The 24,439-nt window shown below is 39.7% G+C and overlaps 1 protein-coding gene across 1 annotated transcript; it reads right to left on the bottom strand.

Moving 5' to 3' along the window:
• Nucleotides 1-34: 34 nt before the first annotated feature.
• Nucleotides 35-21,600, bottom strand: esyt3 (extended synaptotagmin-like protein 3). Its single transcript, XM_061053830.1, has 23 exons — nucleotides 21,035-21,600; nucleotides 19,578-19,619; nucleotides 18,197-18,331; nucleotides 17,871-17,947; nucleotides 17,632-17,701; nucleotides 17,223-17,312; nucleotides 17,085-17,140; nucleotides 16,879-16,999; nucleotides 16,475-16,651; nucleotides 15,513-15,595; nucleotides 14,252-14,300; nucleotides 13,914-14,003; nucleotides 13,734-13,796; nucleotides 13,569-13,628; nucleotides 10,299-10,370; nucleotides 10,069-10,155; nucleotides 8,961-9,110; nucleotides 8,444-8,787; nucleotides 8,244-8,342; nucleotides 6,839-6,970; nucleotides 6,607-6,712; nucleotides 6,462-6,511; nucleotides 35-937 (listed from the first exon to the last, which is right to left on the bottom strand). The coding sequence occupies exons 1-23, from the start codon at nucleotides 21,386-21,388 to the stop codon at nucleotides 898-900; spliced, it is 2,547 nt and encodes an 848-aa protein (XP_060909813.1). The 5' UTR covers nucleotides 21,389-21,600; the 3' UTR covers nucleotides 35-897.
• Between the last annotated feature and the right edge of the window lie 2,839 nt (nucleotides 21,601-24,439).

The following is a 24,439-nucleotide window of genomic DNA, read 5'->3' as shown; positions in this document are numbered from 1 at the left end:
GATTGTGTCTCAAGTTGTTAAAAAGCCACAAAAGTCACAGGAGTGTGAGTATTTTTAATATGAATGAACAGCTGATACATCTGAGAAGGTTTGCTTCAAAACATGTAACCTGCACTCCGTTTACTATGATCAATGCGCCCCAAAGTAAAGAGCTAAATCTTATTCTGTATGCATTGCTTTTCCTGCATATTCACCTGTATTGAATTATCTGCTGGAGTCGAGCTGCTCAGCTTCCAATGTAAAACAGTTGGCCTCTTCTTGCCATGAGTCTTTGCCTTCTTATATTAAATAAAAACTATTCATACAGCTATTTACATGAAAATACAAAACGATTACTATCACTCACATAAACTCCAATAAAACACTCTCACAAAAAATAAAATCCAATATAAGTGCATCAAACTTGTTTCTCTTTAGAGCAAAATATACCGCAATCACTTTCTGACAAATGATATTCCCTAAAGCAAAAAAGAAAGATGTGGCGAACTGCAAGTCAATAAAAGTTGGCCTCTGCTTTTCAACTTGAACAAGCTACAATTAATTGGAAAATAAAAGGTTTAAAAATTTGAAGCTGTTTGTCTGTTTAAGATAATCTAATAATATTTGTGGGACAAGATACACTTTAACACACTCTCAGACTTTAAGCAGGGCTGTTATTAAGAATATTACTGCAAATGCCTGTTATCATACATTCATCAACATACAGTTAAGCTCTAAACATGTACAGTATCCGGGAAGGGGCTTCAAGTTTCTTTTGGAAATCGCATCTCTGGTTGGCCATGATAAGAAATAAAAAATGAAAATGCAACTCCAAGCATTTATCAGGCCAGCATTTCTCCCCGCAGAGGTCGACGAGCTGCTCTGTAAGCTGTAACAGACGTTTTACTGATCTCTCCACTAGCTGGTTTTCTTCAGCCCGGGCAGTGTGAGCTCATACCTGAAGAGGAAAAAGAAACACATTATTATTAAAAAGAAACTAAGCAACAGAAATTGTAATGCAGTTTCCCTTCAAAAAGACTTGGGTCAAACAGTATTTGTCAGTTTATTTTTTATGTTTTTAAAAACATAGTTTAACATTTTGCATTCTTACAGAGGGTTAAATGATAAGATTCATGCCGTCAAGTCAAACTGTGAGTGTACCCCAGCAGAAAGATTGGAAACAATTAACCTGGCCCTGTTTAGTTATAACCCAAGTCTGCCTTCCTTAAGCTTGTGAAATAAGAAGTTATATCATATTAAAGGTAGAGTCAGTAGCGATGTTGGTTGCAGCTTGTAAACACAACATTCCAGTTGGGCCCCTCCTTCTGGGCTCATGGCCACCAGAAGTGCACGCCCACTGCAGCGTTAGCGTGTCAGTTACTGCTTGCACCTACACACTGCCAGCTGTCTGAGAATATTTCATTTGTTGTGATGGAAAAGCTGATCATTTAGCAACCTCCACCCTCGATTTGGAACAAGCTTTTCGACTCTATATGAATATATTTTTTCGTCTTTGCTGCTAGGTGCATCTGCAATATTCACTGGTGGATATGGTTTCCTGTAATCCGCACATGGGTGTGGTCTCACCTTTTTTTTACCTGTTCAGTTGTGTGGCGGGATGTAGACGTCTACTGCCATCGTCATAGTTATCGACAATGTTTTCAGTTTTCTTTTTTTTTACTTTTGATTTTAAGTTTTATGCTGCGTCCTTTTAATGAGCTGTCAAAATGTGACTTCTGTTTTATTTTGGGCTTGTCACAGTGGAAGCCCACTTAGTCTCTGAGCAGTATTTCTTCAATCATAGCCACCATAGCTGTTGCATCATCAGTGTAACTACAATATCTGTATCATTTCTTTACATGAGCTCTGATTTTAATGCACATTTTATTGCTTTCTTATGTCACCAGTCATAAGTTATGTCTTAGTTAAACTGCTTCCTTCAATAGTTTCTTTTACAAACCACAGACATGCAGTCAATGGGTGTTTGGTTTATTTTTTACTTTCAAGACATACCAGATTGTGACAAATTCAGTTGTTACCCAGTACAGAGAATACTGTACAATACTTACTGGCCACCCCAACGACAAGATGTAGACATGTTGTAGAGATATATTCATGTAGGGCCATAATGAAGCTTTCTTTTAGTTTGACCAAGAGGTTCTCATTCTTGTTTTTGTTTACATTAGCTGGCAATTAATGTTCTATAATAATCATCTACTCTTAACACTTTGTCTAAGCAACACCATGATAACTTCAAATGTGATTGGCTGATGCTAATTGACTGCAATGGAACCATACATTGATTATTGTGACATTTATTGATATATAACGACAGTAACTGTCGAACAGAAGAATTCTCATTCTTCTTTTTCAGGCTTGATGCAGCAGTAGAAAGCTTTTCCAAACCATCCGAACCAGCTTTGAATTCCAGACTCTGGGATCTCATCCTGCACCACATCATTGGAGATTGTAAGAGCTGGTCTTCTGCTGGGCTGCTTATTTATCACCTCACCCCCCAGGACTGACACCATATATACTGGAGGTTCAGCTGGTGGGGTTACATGCCGTGATTGAGTTTGTACCTCAGCAGACTCTTGTGGAGGCTCTTCTTGTGTAGTCTGGGTGACAGCAGAGGTTTTGTCAGCATCAGCATCGGTTACATTAGGTGGCAGGGCAGGCAAACTGGCGGCTTCTTGGATAGGCTGCTTTTTCAAAACCGGACCCCACAGCACTGAAACCTTGACTGAGGGTTCATCTGGTTGGGTATCAGGAGGAGGTAGTTGCAACCACATCCCAGCAGCACAGTATGGTTCCTTGCCTGGTAAAGGATCTTGTAGTTTTGCCTCAGCAATTACACAGAGTTCATCAGTATCATCTACAATAAGGGCTGGAGCTTGCACCACAGCAGGTTCTTGGTCTTGGCTGGGCTGCTTATCATCAACCTCACACCCCAGGACTGAAATCATAACTGGAGGATCAGCTGGCAGGGTATCAGGAGGTAGTGGCAACAGTGTCTCAGCAGAGTTTGATTCCTGGCCTAGTCGAGGCTCTTCGTCAAAGGCCTGACTGAAGAGAGAGGGTTCATCTGCTTTGGCTGAAGGAAGTGGTAGAGAATCAGAGAAGAGAGTCATATTCAGTTCTGGTTCTTGTTTGGGCTGCTCATCAACAACCTCACTACCCAGGACTGAAGCATTAACAAATACTTCAGGGGGCATGGTAACATGAAGTGATTGAGGTTGCACCTTTGCAGGCTCTGGTTCAGGACAAGGCGTTTTCTGTTGAGCTTGTTCATTCATGCTGATGATGCCAGGAAGTTCAGCATTGCTCAGAGGGAAAGCAGTTTTATCCAGAGGAGTCAAAAAAGAGGATGGAAGGGAAATGTTTGCAGAGTCTAGTTCTTGGAGAGGTTTCACATCCATTACCTTACCCTCCAAGACTGAAGCTGTGACATTAGCTACAGAAAGCAGGGTTACAGGCAGAGCTGGGCTTTGTGTAGCCTGGCTTCTATTCAATGACGGCTGGACAGCAGTGATGGCTGGAAGTTCGTCAGCAGGTATGTCAGAGTGAGTCTGAGGCTCAAATAGCACACAGATGTGTTCCACTGCAACACTTGTGATGCCTTTCAACACCTCTGCTTCAAAGCTGTTCAACTTCCTCCTCAGAGTATCTGGAGGATACATCTTCCTGACGCTTCCCTCAATACAGAGGACCATATCGTCTCTTTCTGATCGGGAATAGGTGACCTGATGGTGTGTGGTAGACATTAAGGTGGTGGAGACTCCATCCAGAACAGCTTTGGTGACGCTTACAGCCATTTCAGAGAGCTTCTGGGAGGGCATGTCGCTGGATGTGGTTTTTTTAGGCACCCAGAGGCCCTGCAGGACTCTTGGAACCAAATCCAGCACCACCTCCTGTGGGCTCAACAGTTTGGAGATGGGAGGATCCTGTTGCATTTCCACCAGGATCCTGGCGTATTCTTTTGCCTGGCTGAGGATCTTCTGATGTTTATAGGAGGGAGGAATGTCCTCTGGAGAGTCAAGCAGTCTTTTTGCTTGAAACCCGACATCTCTCCTCTGCATGCTGGTGTTAACCTCCCACACCAGCTTGAGAAGAGGCTTCACCTCCTCTTCGTCAAAATCATCCATCTCAAACTCCCAGAGCTGCACCCTCAGAGACTTTTTACTCTCTTCCAGCAGCAGGTCAGTCATGTCTTCAACAGTAAGCTCAGATGGAAGCTGCTTCTTCTGTTGAAGGTTTAAAAGTTCAGCCACCACTGCAACCTTCACTTTAAAGGATTGAATGTGCCAACAGATCTGTTTGGCACGTTCATAAATCGGTGTGTCGAACAGCACCCTGATCGACTTGTAGACTCCTCTACTTCCCTCCATGAAGTCCATGATAAACCTGTTTCTGTTTTAAAATACAGAAAAGGATAACACAGAACAACACGGACAAAACAACAAACAAACAAACAAGACCAAATAACTTTCGAACGCTTTGAATACAACAATTTCTCTAACCACTCTCTTTCACAACTATCTCTCACGCCTATCTCAAACCCACAAACTCCAAAGTAGACCAAAAGAGTTGAAGCTCCAGTCATCGGAACAGATTTCATGAGATGCTGTGATGTCACAGCCTCAACAATATTCTACAACTCCACAACATAGAACTCATAATTTCACACTCCTATCGCCATGGCAACACAACACAGAAGGACTAAAATGTAGCACATATTAAAATGTGTCTACAATTATACCCTGTTTAAATCCTTATTAAATGTCCCTTAAAATGGAAAAACTCACACCACAACAGAGCCCCAAACCATGAAAGGGTGTGTTTTGTTAAGACTGTCCTCCACAGAAAAATTACAACATCATTAATTCATCTTTTGCCCCAAAACAAGGTATGGTCCGTCTTCTAAGTCCTCTACGGCCCGTTAAAAATATAAGCAAAAGTAGTTTAAATGAGGTTGTTAATGAGCTATAAATTCCATATAAGTGTTTACTACCTAACAGCATGACCACGAGTGTGTGTCTGAAATCACTACTTTATTCACCATTCAAACTATGTATGATGTGCGTTCAGAATTCATAGTATGCAATTTTGTGTATGTGAGAAGAGGCCAGATGTATACAAGATCAGCCATGATTATAAGTATAATATGGGAGAACACTAGTCGTACTCAACCGCCCCACAATGCATTGTGGCTCTTTAGTCTACCCAAAAGCAGATTTCACAAGCCAGCCATCAAACAGTGTATTAATAATAGTAACCAAACTTTAATACATTTAAAGAAAAAGAAAAAAGGTCAAATATGATCAAGACAGGCAAACCAGGTTAGTGTTTGGACCCAAAAATAAACTCTTTGGACGGCTGCCTGCCTCAAGAAATACCTAAAAGTCAGAGTTGTGAAAATCCCCGCAGCCAGCCTCATTCAAAGCCTGGCTCCTAAATAGTTAAGCCTAATTCAACAGTTCACTTTTAAATGCTCATCTGATTTTATTTCCACTGGAGGCCATGCTCAGTTGTGTCAATCAACTTCCCCTGAGATTAGTGTGTGGTTTGGACACCCAGCTGTGTAATGGATTTATGACTTTAACCCCTCAGATTTAAAAATTATTTTTTACCTACTGCAATTGCACTTTATAACGACTCCCCTTTAAGTAAGGACAGAAGACGTTTAAACTTTTAAACTTTATCCTGAGTTGCATATTTCATATATCAAACTGTATTGTGGGTTCATGTTTTTTTGTATGGGTGGGATATGTATGTATATATGTGTTGTGTTGTGTGTTTGTATGTATGCTGGCTGCTGGAACACCTACATTTCCCTGCTGGGATGAATAAATTATATCTTATCTTATCTTATTCTAATATCACAGCCTAGATTTGAGCAGCTTCTTCCCCCCAAAAAATGTATGTTCAGGCTGTTTTGTATGACATCATGGTCATCGTAACTCACAACATTGAGATTTCTCAACACTAGTTTAGAGTCCTCTTTTGTTTTGTTATTTTTTGGGCGATTTTTTTTTATTTTATTAGATAGATAGGACAGAAGAGAGGAAATGTTGGGAGGAGAGAGTTGTGGATGACATGCAGCAAAGGGTCGAGGACGGATTCAAACCCACGGCCGCTGTGACAAGGACTGTTGCCTCTGTACATGGGGCGCCCAACAGAACCACTAGGCTACGGGTGCCCCAAGAGTCCTCTTTTATAGGCATTTGTTAGCAGAGAGTGTGACTGACAGTGTGTTTAGTGTATGTCGATATACAGTATATTCATGTGTATGGTGAGGGTTGAAAATATTTTCATGTTCCTGGCAGAAAAGGTTTGTGAATATAAATACAGCAAGAAAATATACTAATTCTTAGATTCATAGCTCAGGTTATTTAAAATCTCAAAATCATCTTTGCATTGATTCTAAACTACACAATAATTATTTGCAGGTGCATGGGAAAGAAAATAAATGTGCATCATACCATTGTGTGTCGCCGTTGACGAGATTCATCTGTTCCAAATCTATCAACACCTGTGGTCAGGAGCAAAACATGAAAGTCAAGTTATTACCGAGAATATGTTGCCAACTGCAAGAGTGTGTACTCTACCACAAGAAGAATTTCCTACCATGCCAATGTCCTTTCTCTCGCGTGAAAATAACATCTTGTTATTTTTCACGGACACGTCCAGCTTCCTGGTTTTTGCTTCTTCAAGTGACACATCAAACTCAAACCTGTGACCAAAGAAGGGTTGGGAGAAAACAAATTTAAGTATACCGCAACGAGCTCATGTTGGAAACCAGAAAAGCAACCGATTAAAATGTAAGCTCAGGAAATGTGTGATAAGTTCCTGAAGTTACTTGTCATTGAAGACAGGATTGATTGTCCTCTTCATCACATGTGTCTTCTTGCGATGTCTCCAGGTTTGGTCAGGGAGCAAATACAGACGGACATAAGAGTCTGTGCCATTCTCACTGCAGGGGAATAAGTTCCTGGAGGTAACGGGTACAAAAAAACAGGTTTTCAGTGCCCGCTTTGCAATTTCTCTATCATAGTCCTTCATGAATATCTGTCTAGGGTATTTTTCTGAGCACAAGTGTCTTTTTTCAATTGTTTTCAATGAGGGGAGAGCGTTTGCAGCAGCAGACAGACGCCGGGCAGTGGCGGTTCTAGACCACTTTTACTGAGGGGGCCAAACTGGGGCCAGTTGTTTTTTCAGAGGGGAACATTAAACCTCGGTGAAAAAAAGACAAAGATGATCGCTTTAAAAATATGTATATTATGCCAAATAATAGCGCACATTTCAAAATACCACAACATTAAATACCATGATTTATATTTGTTTCAGTAACAGTATTTTATACTAGATTGGGAGTCCGGTTGTTGCATACTGTGTATGTGTTATGAGGGGGGGCTCTTCCTTTTGGAGGGGTGGCCACAGGGGGGACCAAGCTCCGTGTTAGAGGGGCACTGACCCCTGTTGGCCCCTGCCTAGAACCGCCCATGACGCCGGGAGAAAATACGCAGCGCACAGCTTCTTTTTTCCAAGCGCTCCGCCTTTTTTGGCAGCAACTCGGAGTGCTTGAGTTAAAAAAAATCTTTCCACTTTTCAGACGGGCGACGTCACTGGCGCTCTTTTCCAAATTAATGATATTCCATGCATTTTTGCCACCTTCAGGTTGAGTCTTGTATTCGCTTTGCTCCACTTTTGCTGGGGTAAAAACGATCTCAAATTGAAAACATACAGTTAATGCAATGGAGCAGTGGCAGTCATACAGTGGCTGTTGTCAACAGACTGTCAAAACGCTTCATTTAGTGTTCCGGGTGCACAGCCAACGCTTTCATGTGCTAGATGGACACGGGGCCTTAGCCATGTGAATTTAAAAATAATTTTTAATAATGTTGGAATCAGTCAAATACAGGCTGCTGTAAGCATTCTCATCAAAACTGTGTTTTAGTGACCTTAGGACTGAGAGAGAAATTAGGCCAAGATGATTTTTTGCATAGCATGAAGATACTATGCAAAAAATAGCAACCTCACTGTGTTTGAACAACTTAATGGTTGAATATTTTGTTAGTCCAAGAGCTTTGAATTCCCCCCTTGGGACAAATAAAGTTTTTTGAATTTGAATTTGAAGCTAAGTATAAGTACAGTATTTCAAGATTACTTTGAAAAACAAAGGGCTTGGTATCTACACTGAGTAAAAGGTTATACCTCTGGGTGTCAGTGCTGCTTAAAGGCTAGAATTTTCTGATTTACCGTACCTGCAGGAGTTTACCAGGATGATGAGTTTTTTCCTCAGAGTGGCATAGCGTACACTCACACTGATTTCCCCAAATGAACCTTGATGTTTCCTGATGGCCCTGTAGTGAATAAACATTTATAGAGGTCACTTTTATTGTCCCTGCTCTTCTAACATCCACAGAAAGTCCTTTAAGTCGGCACAATAACAAGTGTTACTCACTCTGGATAGGACGCTCCATCTGAAAGATCAAAACGAGACGAAGAGATGGAGTTCTCCGACAGCAGGCTATGGGAGTCATAGCGGCGCATGTTTGTCGTGGAGGAAGGTGACTTATGGGTTTCAGAAGCCACGAAGGAGCCACGGCGGCGATTTAAATAGTTCACATTTGAGCCGTTCTGGAAATCTGCCGGCTGGGACGGAGGTGAGGCTTGAGAGGAGGACGCTGGGAAGGGGGCAGTGGATTCTGAGGCATTAACTCCTGGGTTTGTTTGTGGTCCTTGTTGTCTGACATGTGGAGGTGGATTGAGGATGACCTTGGGGGTAGGTTTTTCCAAAGAAAGGATCTATCATGGGATACAGGAAGTGACTCATGTCAATGACACAATGTAAAAAAAATAGTGACAATATAGTTCCAGAGATCTAGGTGATGGTAAAATAACATTAGATTTCTCCACATATATATATAAATACATTTTGATCTACTAAATGTGTGTGTATGCTAATATTATCTACCCACCCTGAGAGTGGCTTTCAGTTTGATCTGGCTGTTTGCTCCAGAGCGCTCCAGCTGGAAACGCTGGTCCAGAGTCATGTTGGAGGTGTTGATGAGGCGACTCAGGGGAATGTTAAGCACACCAAGCTCAGACTTCTTCTCATGCGCTTTTATCTGGACAACAAGAGCAGAGAGTGTGAAAAGTTTCAGTCCTCCTGAGGCTTTTAAAAAGACTGACGACAAAGGTACAGGTTAGTTTAGGATTCACTTCACTGGTTTTCTCCTAACCAAGGTAGATTTATTTATTCAGTCTGATAAGTAGATAAGAACGTATAGTCTCATAAAGGAATGCTACAGTGTAGAAGCCTATGTTAAGTTTAATTTAACCAAAAGACAAAGACCCCTCTGCGCTCAGCTACGTTCAGTAACATTGCCTTTAGCTGTAGAGACCGGCAGGTTTAATGTCATTCCAGAGGAAGACCGAGTTTGTTTGTTGTGTGAGTTAGGTGAAACTGAAAACAAGATTCACTTTCTGTTTTACTGCCCGATGTATGATGACATCAGGGATGTTCTTTAAAAAAAAAAATGTCTTAAATTTACGTTGATTTCTTTTGGCTAGGCGATTATGAAAAACTTGAGTTTTGTTAAAAAAGGAACTTTTTTATAGCAGATTTTGTTTGTAAAGCCTTGGAAAAAATACATAACACGTTGTATAAGACTGCACTGTGACAGGAGCCTGCAACTTTGTAATGTTATGATATGTTAATGTAAACCACTGCAACTGAATTCTCTGGTGTCTTATAATTCCCATTATGGTTGGGCACTTTGTGTGCATGACACAAAAATAAATTCAATCATATCATATCAATCATATCCACACAGGTTCATATGAAGTCAATATAAGCAGCAGTTACCAATAACCATTTGAAAATTATTCTCAGCTCTTGTAGCAATAATAAAAAAATTGAGAAGAGAAAAATGTTGGAACATCTCAATTTTGTTTTGAGATTTTAAACGCTGATTACAGCAATCGTGGAGACGTACTTATTTCTAATTTCTTGATAAAAAACATTTAAACCACTTCTTCAGGAAAAAAAAAAATCGTGTAGTTTGTACAGATGTAAAGGCAAACCTGAAGACTGAGCTGCTGTGTTTTGACGCTATGCACAAAGAAGGTGAAGCCTTCCTCCCACACCGGGTCTTTGGAAGCGAACACAACCTTTTAAAAGAAAAATCAATCAATTGATGCTGAAATAAAAAAAATAAATAAAATACTTACATTGATTAATAGATGTTTATTCAATGTATCATACAAATTCAAGACAAAATGTTCTATGAATTTTAATTAAACGAGAGTCGTACCTTGCTTTTTTGTACATCCTTATCAACGGAAAATTCCACATAAGAGTTGGGCCCGGCATTTCTCTTTGTTAGCTGAAACAAATAAATACAGAAGTGAGCAAAAATTCATACGGCAAAAATGTTATCCTTCACGTTTGTCATTTTTGTCATGATTCTATTTCCTTTAATTTTACTTCGTTTTGTTTAAATGTCACATTATTTCCCTCAGACTCCAGGGTTACTGCCCTTTGTGATGTCATGAAGGGAAAATCTCCAAGTGGCCTGTTTGAGCATACATTTTCTGCAAAGTGGAGCAGGCCAAAGACGGAGAGGATGGACTTTTGTCACAATTGGGGGGTTTGTAGACAGGCTAGAGACTCATATTAATGTTGAAAAAACATGGTTCATTTTGCATAATAGGTGACTTTTAAGTCTACAACGCAGAGGCATTGTTTCCTTTCACTCAGCCACACACAGACACACACACAATTGTCTGAAACCAGAGTCAGGTAAACTCATGAGCAGACTAACTCATGGTTAGCAATTCATTTAAACCACTTGCATTCAGTGTTTGATTCCCATATTGCCCTTTTGTTAGAATTCTGCTTTGACTTGTATCAAAATGCTACCAGCAGTAAGCTAACATTGGGGGGTTTGTCAACAAGCAGTCTGTTGCCTTCTAGGTTGGGCAGGTTTGCATTCCAATCCCTAATACACTGCAGACACACAAACACAACTGGGATACCTAAAACAGATGTGTGTGCTGGCAAAAACACTGACAAGTACACATTTCTCCACTGGAGAGGAATGTGAATGTTGCTGGTGTTAGCTACAACTAGCATGCTAGCATTAGCTTGGCTGATGCTCATTTTTACAAGAGGAAAGATAAGTTCGAAGGAGTGGACTAATTTCTGGTGGAAGAGGTGTTCAGATCCTTTACTTCAGGAGAAGAAACCAAAACAACACTGAAAAACATTTACACAAAATACAGTTAAAAAGTTTGAAAGACGAGGGAAAGTACCTTAAAGTTGAAAGTAATTTAGTTATGCTGATTTTGAGCTTAATTCCCCCTTTTGCTGTTTTACTATTATAGGCTTATAATATAGATATGTCTTTGTCATGCATTATTATAAAAGCAGGTTTTAACATTTGATCTGTCATTGCTTGAAGCAGAGCTAATTTATACTTCATAAAACATTATCAGGCTATTACTTATTGACATAAAGCATTTTTATCAGTGTCCAAGCCTGAACTATTTATACTGAATTTCCATTTTTTTTTCAAATAATTTCTATCTAAAGCAGCGAATCTTGAAATTTGAGATGCTGTGCCCATGAAAGATGTGGCTTTTAACAAAACAAACATGTTTTGTGTGTGTAATCTTGGTTTGCTAGTATTTTAGTCACTACAATGACATAATACTGTGGAATATAAGCACAATACACCTCAGGTTTGTACTGAAGAAAAGTACATGTGCTAATCTACAAGGTTTCTTTAACATAAATAGTTTAGGCAAAACTAAATTCAGCATGTTGGCTAAGGCTCAAATATAAAGAAACTTTTGATTGGGTGACTTTTAAACCACATCGCAATTAATGTTTTTGCTATGGAAGGGAATAATCAATCTGTTAAACAAGATTGTTTTTCTCACCTACATTTGAAATAACCCGTTTTATCTAAAAATGACACGTTTAAATAATAATAAGAAAAACAGTGTTTTACTCATACATCACTGGTCTCTTTACTGACTGTATTTTTACACCATGACCAGCAGAGGGCAGTCTGAGGCAATAACTGCTGATAACTTGAGTAACAAGAACTAGTAAAAAGAGATATCTGTGGAACAGGTCAGGGTCCTAACTTGTCCTTGAAAACTTCCTACTCAATCACAATTACCTAATCACCACAGATTAACAGGGTTTATAACATGAGCACAGATTTTAAGGGGGTAAAATGTCATAGATGCTGTAACATCATCTGTGAAAAAATAGTTCTTAACATGATTATGTTCCAAGTAATCAGCATTTTTTTCCCTTCGTTTCTTGAAGCTCACAGTGAACCGTGTCAGGTTAAGGGAGTGATGAAGCAACCTAAACACCGACTGGTTATAACACACCCACATAAAATGACAGGCATGCACCAGACCAACAGGAAATACCAGCTGCACACAGGGACATGTACACCTGGAGCAACAACAGCAAACACCTGATATGGCTGTGGCTTTTGCCTCAGATCAAGATACAAAACAATGATCGATGAAAAGGCCATACACAAACAACTTGTTCTACTGCTTTTGCTCTGTTTACCCTACAAATGTACGACTGAAAGGAGCCAAATTATTTCAACTTTAAAACTCAGTGGCTTTTAATATGGGGCAGAAAGGCAACTTCAAATATAAATCACAATTTTTTATGTTATTTTTCCATCAGCTACTAAACACAACAGTACAACCTCTGAAGAACTGAGCTGGGTTTAAGTTAAAGAAATCAAATTCAACACACTATTCAAACTAATGATTAAAACAACTATATGGATAAAATAGCATTTTGCAAATAATTATGGAATTTGATATATTAAAGGGGACATATTATTAAAAATCCACTTTCACAGTGTTTTTGAACATATATTTGGTTAACCTGAGTGTCTCCCGACCCACAAAATGTGAAATAAACCCATCCAGTTCCTTGTTTGTGGTCTGCATAAGTCTTACAACACAGAGAAAAATGCTCAGTTTCAAATTTGCTCAACTTGTGATGTCACAGTGGGAGTCTGGTAAAAAAAAAAAAAAAAAATCCCCTCCCCTCCCCTGGTATCTCCACCCATGAACTCCACCCCCAGCCTAGAGCAAAACTTCTGCGCAGGTCTGCCATTTTTATTCTCGCTACAGAGGAGTGATGTCTACAGGGAAAGAAGTTTTGATTTTGCACAAATATGTTTGATAATTATCTTTCAGTGAATTTACATATTATTCATTATTCATGTTCGGAGATGGTTCATGTTAAAGGTGCTGTTGTGATGTTGGCTAAATGACATCCTGGAACATTTGATTGACTTTCAGCCAATGTGTCAGAATAATTCCAAGTGGGAAAGGTCATGTTAATGACCAGACTGTAAATAAATGTTCATTCATTCATTCATTGTAGGATTTAAGTAAACACTTTTTGTATTCTGTAGAGGGTATTGGGCCTCTCAGACCAGACAAGCTCCTCCTTATAGAAACTACATGGGACAAAGGCCTCATGTATAATAATAAGACCGTGTTAAGATCCCGTATGTAAGCGTTCGTCTTACCCGAGCTTCGCTTGAGTGCTTCCCACGTTTCTTATGCTCTGCGATCTCTTTGTGGTCTTTCTGGACACAAACACAAGAACAAACATCAGAATGTTTACCTCTCTATGTTACTATATATTACATGATCTTTAGAAAAAAAAAAAGGCTTTTTTAGGCAACACTTACTGGTAGGTTTGACGCATTGTCCAGATATACTGCAAGCATAGCACAAGCAAAGCCATCTGCAGACTAAAGGAGAGGGACAGCAGAGAGCAATGCATGACTTACCCACATCCTGCCTGATGATTATGAACATAAAGATTATTAGAATAATAAAGGTACTAATGCGAGCAACAATGAAGCTACCTCTGTCTCAAGGTTGGGATCAGTCTGTAGGGAAAACCACTGGAGCTTCAGGTGAACTTCTCCATTCGGGACCCCTTCCAGAGGAAACCACTACGACAGGGAGAGAGATTCATTAACCAACAGGATGAGTCATATTCAGACTTTATTCAGGAGGAAAAAATGTGTTAATGATAAGTAATTCAATAAGCGATTACTGCTGCAGCATGTCAGGATGTTCTCATATAAATAAAACAGGAGGGAACAGTGAACTTTCCTAGAATGAATTGGATGATTACTATTTACTATTCACAATTTATTTCACTTTATCTGGTGTGTCCATGCCATAAAAAATACCTCACCTGATCCATTTCTTTTTCCCTCTTTACCTCTCCCAAATCAAGATGATACCTACAAAGAGAAAAACAATGGTCAGTGCTGACTCTAAGAAAAGAAAAACAGGAATAGGTAAGGAACGCACAACAAGGTCACACAACATCCTCTTCCAAGTCTAAGGAAGAGGATGTTGGCTCGAAAGGTCCCTTTAATAAATCCTTCAAACGGGAGCTTCTTGGTGTGAGGATCTTGTTTTGCTTTCCTTACCGGTGCTCACTCTAAAGCACTAACACATGTAAATAATACATTTCCTGCACTACAAATACACAGAACTGTAACAGACGATTAATTCAAATTAAATCTATAAGTAAACTTCTTTCTTCCTTCTACCAGGAAAGTCATTATTTGACCAGTGAAATTAATCTAGTTATTGTTTTATTAGATTGTTGAAAGAGGATGAGTCAACTTAATTCATAAGAGGTGGAGCTGTTGCCTATGTGCAGGAAAAGGAAACCTTTTCAATTGTCTTCTAATGTCAGCTTGAGCGGAAAAGATGTCGCCAACTTGCTCAGTAACAACCAAAGACTGTAAATGTTAATGTTTGAAGCCTGAGTGATGTCACTCATCTGTTTCTACAGGGGGCTCCAGAGGCTCATCAGCAGCAGCCTCCATGCTGGAAATCTTGTCTCAGCCTCAGTTTCACTCAACTTAATGACAGGCTGAGAGCTGGAGCTGAGGCGGGTTTTAAGCCTCTTGACATCGCCCCAACCTGTCAAACATGTCAGCTACGCGCCTAACTATGGATAACACGTATCATTCATAAAATCAAAACGGAGCAGTTAAAAAAAAAATCACCACCCGTACAGTGTGTGCCCATGTTGACAAAATCTAATCAGACCTATTTCCTTTTTGTACCAGGTTGTAAACATGTTAATTTATGCTGTAAAATCGGCTTTTTGCCTGTTGTCTATGTGTGACTTCCTGTGTTCCTGGAGCCAGCCTCATGCCAACACTCAATGAAATGCAGGATTTCACACTTCCACATTGGCTTCATTTTTTAAGACTGGAGGTTGCCGCTTGGTAACGACACACCTCTTACTAGACAAGAGTTTCAGTTTCCCTTTTCCTCTTATCGTCTGATTAAGGATTAATGTCTTCTTTTATGAATTGCCCACTTATTGTGAGTGTTGCTAAGCAGCATCGTGCTTAAACTGATATCGTTAAGTGTAATGTCAATATAGTATTAATAATAGAAACCATGAGTTTCAAACAGCATTAACTACTTACTTTCCAATGAAGTCATCTTTATCTGTGTCTTCATCAAACAGGTCCACCTCCAACTCTTGGCCTGGAGCCTCATGGACGACAAACTGCACATAGAGGAACCAAAAAACTGATATCATTAAAGTCTCCAGAGTTAAGATCCATAACTATGCTCAGCAGCACACTTGATTGGAATTGTAAAGCATCTAGGGAAAGGATTTAACAGAATATACCTGTGAAGATGATTAAAGTTACAACTGAAAGTGCATTAAAAAAAAAGAGTGAAGGGAATGAAGGAGATTGTCACATGGTTTTTAGTACTGTAAATTATCTTAATACCTCTTTTAATTATATAGCACTGCACTCTAACTTTTCTGCTAGTATTTTTCAGACAGTTTAAATGATCTTTTAACCTTTGTTTTTATTCATTTGGTTTTATTCATCTTCTATACGATTTTTAATGGTGTGCTATACAGCATTTTAAATCTCCTCTTTTATTGTGTTTTATTCTGACCTTTGTCACGATGCTTTTGATGTCATGCATGAAACACTTTGACTTGCCTTGTTGCTGAATCATGCAATAAATAAATAAATAAACCTGACTTGTCTTCCCTCACAGGATGAAAAACACATCCTACACGTTCGGTCTGTTAAGGTTTATTCTGCACTTTTATTACAGAATTTAAAAAAACAACACTAATGTACTTTAATATAATCATTAATCATGTAATTGAAACTAAAGTATTCCTGAGAAAGATCGTGTAAACAAAAAGCTGTCCTGTTTAAATAAAATTGCCAACTGGAGTCAGAACAGTGTGCGGACCTTTTACCTTTATTCAGCAGTTAGTACATTACGTGTCCTGCACCTGTATGCACTTTCCCTGGATGTGCACACACACTAGTTTTCTCTGAACTAAACTAGATTATTCCTTTTAAAACTATACTAGTATGACTGCCGTTTTGACAATCTTTCCCTCTTACTTTACCTCATGCACTTCATTCCACGTCGGGTGCAGATTCTCTTTCACTGTCTTGCTTTTGAAGTGAATGTTTCCAACTCGGACAGTCGCGTAGGGGTCTGATTTGCCTTTCACTAAACCCATCATGTAAGTGTCTTTAGCCACAAGGTCTCTGGCCCCTAGCAAGTGGACTCGGACCACCCCCTGAAGATCAGAAAAAGAGGGCAAGATTTAGACTATTAAAGGAACTCCGATTTGAAAAAAGTAATTGAATGGAAATGTTACTTCTTTTTAAAGAGAAACCAAAAATTATGGAAAAAAAACACACAATATAAATTTTGATTATTTTTAATTTTTCACAGCTAAATTGTGCAAATTGTGACTGCAGGTGATGAGATGTAGATTCATCATGTAGAGTACATCTCACTTACACGAGGAAGTGGGAACCTCATCTGGTCCACTTTGACCTGTTCTACGAGGGGAATGCACATGCGGTTGGGCAACACCATCAGGGAGGAGATGATGTCCATAATGGTCCCCTCAGACAATGAACTGAAGAGGTCAGATTACAGAAGAGAGCTTTAAAAACCAGTCTAGTAAACAGCAAAAATGTTGTTTTGACCTTTTAACAACTAACCTGAAGGCAGGGCTGTCCAGAAGGTTGGTCATGCCGGTCCAGTTGATCTCCAGAGTCTGAAAAATAAAGTTGTTTAGCTTCAAACTTATCATTCACACAGCTAAACGGAGGACAGTTATTAAACTCATGGGCACTCACAGGGCGTTGGATGAAGAAAAAGGTGACTCCTCCGACCAGTGGAGCTTGTCCAATCAGAGGCTCTAAAATGACCCTCATCATTCCTTTGAGCTGCACGATTCAAGACAATTGAAGCGAAAAGAATACCTTCAATGTCATTGTACATTTTTCGGTGCTTATTAAAAACAACAAAATACAACTAATCACATTCCCACAAGCATCCATGCACACAGATGCCCATCCATGATAGTTGTAAAGAAAAATGGAGTACATTCAGTTTGAAGTGTTGTAGGACCAGACCATTTCATATCCGTGCATCATGATTATGCACATGAACTGTTAATTCACTATGGATTTTTACAGGACTAATAAAATATGAAAAGATAAACAGGGGGTATGTAAGATGAAACAGAAAAAATAATACTCCTACTTTTAGTCCTTTGACACCAGCTGTGATTGGCGGGTTCACATCGACATCAATGTCCACGTCCCCGTCATAACTGCAAAGTGAACACTGCAGGTGAGACCTTCTCAGGGACTTTTAAGTCTGCTGTGTAGGCTCTAGTTCAAGATTTACAGTAAACTTGAAACACAAAAGAACCCAAAGACATTCTGAAACAAAGGATAAGAGGGGAAAAAATGCTACGATAAGAAACAAATCTAGCTTACCATATGTCCATGTCCAGGACAACCTCCCTCTGATCCACTTCATCCGTGTATGCTTTCATTCCAGTGATCCTGAGAGGCTGGATTCAGAGATGAAAATAAAGCAACAACCTTTGATGAGAGCACTACTGTACAATCTCAGGTGACAAGAAACAGGTATGTTGGCATCATTTCTACCAGCAAAAGAAAACTCTAATTTGTTTAAAATCATTAAGCCAGGTAAAGTTTTGGTTACCGTGTGACAAAACACAATCATATATGGGATCATTTAAACGGCTGGTTCTAAGAAGACTAATAAATGACACACATAAGGAGAAATACAAACTTACTATGTGTCCAAAGTGGATCTTTGTGAACGTAAACACTTTAAGTGCAGTGCTGGAGAGCCTGACAGCCGGCTGGATGTTTTCTTTGAGCAGTTTCTCCATGTACATCCCAAAGAAAGGCCAGGCCTGCTCCAACACCTGACCACACAAAGCAAAGCCCATGAAACGCCTTGATTCCACACCTTAATCCGTCAGCAAACATCATTTCACTTGCACTTCTGCATGGCGGGCACTGTTTCAGGTGCATCGTTTGTTTTAAATCATAATCATGTCATATTTTCTCATTTATAGAAAAAAAGAAGAAAACTGCAGTCTGTGAGTCGCTCTTTGTCAGGCAGTCTATCATATATCAGAACATGCTTGCATGTTTCCCCTTTTGCACCACTGTCATAGATCCGAATTTTTCCACACTAAAGAGCAAAAAAAAGATGCTAAATAATGTAGAAACATCAGATAATTCTTTCTGCAGAGCCTGCTCAGATTTCATTTTGAAATCTGGCAAATTACGTTGCCGTTATGGCAGTTATTGGAAGTTTCCAGTAAAGGGGGGTCTAGGGGTTATAGTCCTCAAAGCCGGCAGCCCGGTTTTGAATCCCATCTGTGGCTCCTTACCCGCATGTCATTGCCCACTCTCTCTCTCCCTCCCTGGTTTCTGACTCTATCATATGTCCTGGCTCTAAATAAATGCATTCATATTTGTTTTTTTTAATTCCAGTAAAGTCAATAAAAAAAAAAAGATATAAAGAATAATTCTTGAATCGACTTGCTTGCCATGCATTCACTCTCAGCATGCAGCATCAAACCTATCAGATTGATCCCTGTATACGTAGGCCATGGATTCCAACCATTTGAAAAAATCAGATGAAGCCCAATAGCCGTCTGCTAACAACAGAGAAGCTGGTGATCATTTGGTGGTGACTTTCAGGTTAACTTGCATGATGGCTGAAGGAGTAGAGAAGAACTAGGGGAATGTGGTTGACACAGATCTTGTGTTTAAGGACTTTATTTAATTATTATTTAGGAGAGACACAGAGCATGTGTCCAACAACAAAAAGTTTAACTCAGAGCTGATGTGGAAGCTTCATTATTAATTATTCATCTCACTTCATGTCACAATAGCAATTTGAGAAAAACATATTTTCCTCATATTGTGCCGGCCCACTGCAGGTGAAGAGGTTCTTTAAAACACAACAAATATGTCATTAATGTATTGGTACCAGCAATGAGTAGCAGACCGTTTATCCCTTATTCGTATTAGATAAAGAAATCCACATCCTACTGGTAAGGCCTTTAACCAGAGTCAAGACTGTCAAACACAGACTTGATTTAGCAAGTTGATGTTGAGCAAACCACCTGAAAGAGAAACAGAGAGAACTTACTATACCTTGTTTAGCCAGTTCACTTTCTCCACATCAGGAAAGTGGACCTTTAAAGAAAACAAAAACAAATGTCAGACTGAAGGTAGAAATGAGTCTGTGGGGTTTTGTTCAAACTCAGTGAGGCATGCATGATGGTGGTGGTGAAGGTGGACGTTATCGTGTCTTTAATTAAAAGTTGATCCGTCATGCAAATCTTCAATTGGCCAATGAGCACAATAAGAAGACAAGAAAGTGAAATTAAAATAATCAGTTGCCTTAGAAAACTGTTGGATCCAGCCCAATTTAGCTTTTTTTTTTCTTATTTAAGAACATTTGACAGCATTCCTTCATAAGAATGGATATGGAGAATCACAGGAGTTGTTGTTATTCAGGGCTTACCAAAGTTTCTTTGCAGCATCAAAGACGTGGACTGTAACAGAGGGTCAGGGTCAGGTTCTAATACAGAGCATAAGAGCCCACCCCTTATCCAAATAAACTAAAGTAACATTAGTGCGTCTTACTAAATGTGCAAAATTTACAAAACTCCAAGTACGTGAGAGTAAATAAGTTCTGATGATAACAGTGGATTTCAGGTTTTGTAGGCAATTATAAATCTGCACAACCCCAAATGGAAATCTGCATGTTAGAAAAATACTGCGGCAGTAGTCCAGTCTGTAGGGACGTGGGTTAGGAACAGGAGGGTCGCCGGTTTAAGTGAGGACCTAATCTGGACATTGGTCTGATGGAGTCTGCTGTTCACTTCCTGAGCATTGCCGAGGTGCCCTCGAGCAAGCTACCAAACCCCGACCAGCTCAGGAGAGCTCACTGTGGGCAGCCCCCCTCATCTCTCCATAAGTGCATGTCCAGGATCCTGTCTGTGCATGTGTGTGTATTACCGCCTATGTGTGTGTAGCATGTTGAACAACAGAGTGCACTATTAAAATCCCCCTCATGAGAATAAAAAAGGATATCTTCTACTTCTTCTGATTCAAATTTTAAAGCACAGTCAAATGTATGTCTCGCAAAACGAGCCGTTTACAAGATACTAGCTGCTCCCAACTTGAAAATGTCCTTAAAATGTTCACATGTAGGCCTACTGTGCACATCACATTTCACTGACACCAGAGGAACCCCTCTTATTGTCTCTCCCTTTTCCCTAGTTCTCACTGAGTCACTGAGGGAGAGGGTGTGGTGTTTCCAAATAACAGCACATCGGGCTGGATGAACCCAGTTCAGCCCAAGTCTGGCATGACCTGCAAATATTGTTGTCCAGGCAACAGAGTGTGACAAACCTCACAGTGTGTGTTTTCAGGATGTTTTAGAAAACTTAGATAGGCATGGCCATTTTTTGTCAAGTTGGACTTTAATGTTTGATGCCCAGTTCTGAAATGCCACTGAGCAAGGCAGTTCAAACGTATTCCCTATTTAATTGGTCTGATACAGAAGTCTGACATGTTTATGTAGGTTATAGTATCATACATACCCATGATGCCATTTGTAAGGCGCTTTGAAGCTCCTTGTTGACAACTTGTTTTTCATTATCCACAAAGTCGATGGCGGTTCCGATCCGGGAGTCTTTCCACTGGCGATTTTTCTTCCACCAGGTGACCATCACCATGCACAGCAGCACCCAGCTAATACTGAGGCCCATGTATCCGGTCAGGTACACCGGGTAGAAGACAATAAAGGCCCTGCCAAAGTACATTAGGAACTCCATAAGGATGCGGTTGACAGCGGAGGGATTCAGCTTCTCTGTGCTGCCGTGGACAGACAGGCTGTCCCGGAGTGCCGCTCCCTCCGCCGGGCTGCTCGGAATCATCGGTCCGGCGGATGCCATTTGACCGTACTCCCGCTTGACCCGCGTTCCCTGAGGTCCAAAAGAGTTGTCAAAGCTCACTGCCCGGACAGAGTTAGTTTCGTTTCAGTTCGCGGCTTTCTTAAAGAAACCAGAACAATAGTGCTTATCTACCAGACGCAACATAGGTGCAGCGCAGGGTAAAGTCGTGTGAGTCCCAGAAAACTTCCGTGTTTGAAATTTCCTAAAGGCAGGTAGGCATACCTGCGCCCATGGGTGGGGAATGTGCGTAACCAAGGAGGAATTCAACCCTAAAATGCGTACGATAAACCAACCTTGGTTTAAAAGGGAATCTTTGTTCACTTTAACAGCGACTTTAAAAGCTTTCTTGGAGGTAAACCCTAATCTGTAGGCCTATATGATATGAACATACGTTTTTTTTGCCGGATAGAAGCTACATCAAATAAAAATGGTGTTTCCTCTTCTTTGTCGCCTGCAAGTTTCTGACTCAATTATGTTTTTTTTAATGCAGTTGCTCAAAACATCTTGTAAATAAAAAGCAGAGGTTACATTTCTGCTTTCCTCAACGCCCAAAATCTCAGTGTTAAGTCTGTATCTTTGTGGCAGTAGATAAGAGTCAGAGGATATATTTCTGCACTTATCCAATATGACCTGCAGGTGGAGCCGTAGAGCTCAGAAACACCCAACAACAAAAACTAAAGAGCGATAGCATGTCTACTTTCTTTGCCTCTCAGTGATACTGTCTCACTCCGTGGTATCAATGGTCATGTGTAGGCCTACATTAATATGTGGCCATTGAGTTAACCCTCCCCGATATTATTAATGTGCATCATAACCTGACACACCTGTGACCTTTGAGGAAAACACTGCAAAGTAAAGCATTCCAAGAAAGCATTTTTTTTATATTCAATATTGATAATAATACATCATGCATAACATGTCACCACTTTAACAAAATAGTGATTGCAGGACAGATGTGATGTGAAAAACCACTCACTCACTCACTCGACCAAGTCTGCTGCTGTAACCGACACAAGCTGGAGAAAATGTAATGATCAAGTATTCAAGCCTGAATGAAATTTAGAAAAAATGCACAGCACATTGGTAATAAGGGTTGCCACCTTCCAAGTAGAAAAATAAAGGACATCCTGCAGCGGGGTGCAACTCAGTAGGGGCCTGACCACCACTGGCCCAACGGTGTGGGGCACCAGTTGTGGTGAATCATGATTTAAAACCTGGTTTTAATGAAGTAATAAGAGTCATACTTAAAGTTTTAAGTGCTTTATTAACACTTTTTTTTTCTGAAATAATTTACAAAAAACGCAAAACTTCAGTTTAAGGCAGATACAGTAATGTATGCACAATGAAATGCACCTAACAGGACTTCAGCAGATGATTACCACTAGCTAGGCCTATCTAATTTACAACTTAACTTAAACTTCAAATAAAGTTATTAACTTAACATTAATTCATTAACAGTATTATTGAAGTGCTTTTGACATTGCTGTAACATAGAGGGGAGGATGACAGATTTTTAATTAAATAAATAAATTTAATAGTATTTTTATTCATTTATTCTGTCCTTCTGTCTGTCGTTTTTGTTGTTTTCTCATGAGATCATGAATGGTACTATTAATATGGTTTTGAACTATTTTCTTATTCTATTAATTAAGTGTTTACTGTCGATATATTGATGTTGTATTGATGATATCTCGCCCAGGCCATAGTGTGAATACAGATTTGGCTAAGATAAATGTCATCTTTTTGTTTTACGTACCGAAAAATATTTACACTATCCAAACTATAGGCTACTGGAATAACCTATCTATAAACATCGGAGAAAATATATTAAGTAGGCCTACAATAGTTTCCTTTACATTATATTCATTTTCACTGACACTGTCAAGCCAGTACTTTCTACTCAAGTCTGTATTTCTGCATCCGTTTACGTTTCAATGGTGCACGGTGCAGGTATCAGAGACAGCTGCAGACATGTTTCCTTCTGACTCCTATGACTTTCTCTCACCCAATCACTGACGAGCTCTCATTGCTCATGCCAAGAAAAGAACCAAACAAATCAACGGACGCTCTGAGGAGGCGGGAACTGACCGACTGAATGATGCTGAGTTCAAGGCATCTTGGAAATACGGGACAAACCGCGTCCCGTATTGATTCAAAACGGGACGCAATATCAAAGTGTAAAATACGGGACAATTCCGTATTTTACGGGACGGGTGGCAACCCTAATTGGTATACTTGTATTTGTTTTATTTGTACAAACCTGATTTACAAATGCATGACACAAAGCTTTGGAAGACAGAAGGGCCTTTACACTCTCAGTAGTGTTTTCTTACTCATTCTTACTCAACATCATTCTCATGTGGCGTACGAAAGGAAATGGGAAAACAGGAAAGCAGATGTGTGTCATCTACATCGCCTAAAATCTCAACCCTTTAAATCTGTGTAACAGTAGATAAGAGCCAGGGAAAATGTAGCTGCATTGACGCGATATGACCTGCAGGCGGAGCCACAGCTCAAAAAATAAATCCTCATTTACAAAACAACTGGGTGATAGAGCTTTACCTTTTATTAAAACCGTCTTACTTACTTGGCAAAAACGGTCAGATGGACAGCATTATGTGGTAAATTGTTTATTTTCAGTTTTCCAAAACATCACTTCCAAGATGCCTCCATTTAAAATAGTGCTTTTTCTAGAAGTCACATCCACTGATATTCTGCAAGTTAATCTAGTTTGAACCGACACCATGGTTGTATATCAAAAAAGCATTGTTTTAAATGTAATTGATTTCAAATGAGCTTGTGTTTTTAATGGTCATTTTATGTCACTTATACCTAAATTTAAGAACATACATGTACCAGATATGTTTATTACAAGCAAAGGTACTTACATCCCAAATATCCACTCTATAAACTTCTTTAAAATCAAATATTATTAATAAGGGCATGAGGGGGGTTGCCACCCTTCGTGATGTCATGAAGAGAAAATCTCCAAACGGCCTCTTTGAGCACAAATTTTCTGAAAAGTGGAGCAGGCAGAAGACGGAGAGGATG

Source organism: Labrus mixtus, chromosome 13, assembly GCF_963584025.1.
Source record: "Labrus mixtus chromosome 13, fLabMix1.1, whole genome shotgun sequence".
In the NCBI taxonomy this organism is placed as follows: Eukaryota; Metazoa; Chordata; class Actinopteri; order Labriformes; family Labridae; genus Labrus; species Labrus mixtus.
Note: the sequence above shows the minus strand (reverse complement) of the source record. Positions and strands in the feature narration are given on the sequence as shown.

What these genes read in the sequence shown, in the direction of transcription:
- esyt3 (XM_061053830.1), bottom strand. Translation starts at nt 21,388, where the DNA reads ATGGCATCCGCCGGACCGATGATTCCGAGCAGCCCGGCGGAGGGAGCG. An exon ending in AAGTGAACTGGCTAAACAAG is followed by an intron (nt 18,332 to 19,577) that starts GTATAGTAAGTT and finishes TTGTGTGGTCAG; the next exon opens with GTGTTGGAGCAGGCCTGGCC. An exon ending in AGAGAAAGGACATTGGCATG is followed by an intron (nt 6,512 to 6,606) that starts GTAGGAAATTCT and finishes TCCTGACCACAG; the next exon opens with GTGTTGATAGATTTGGAACA.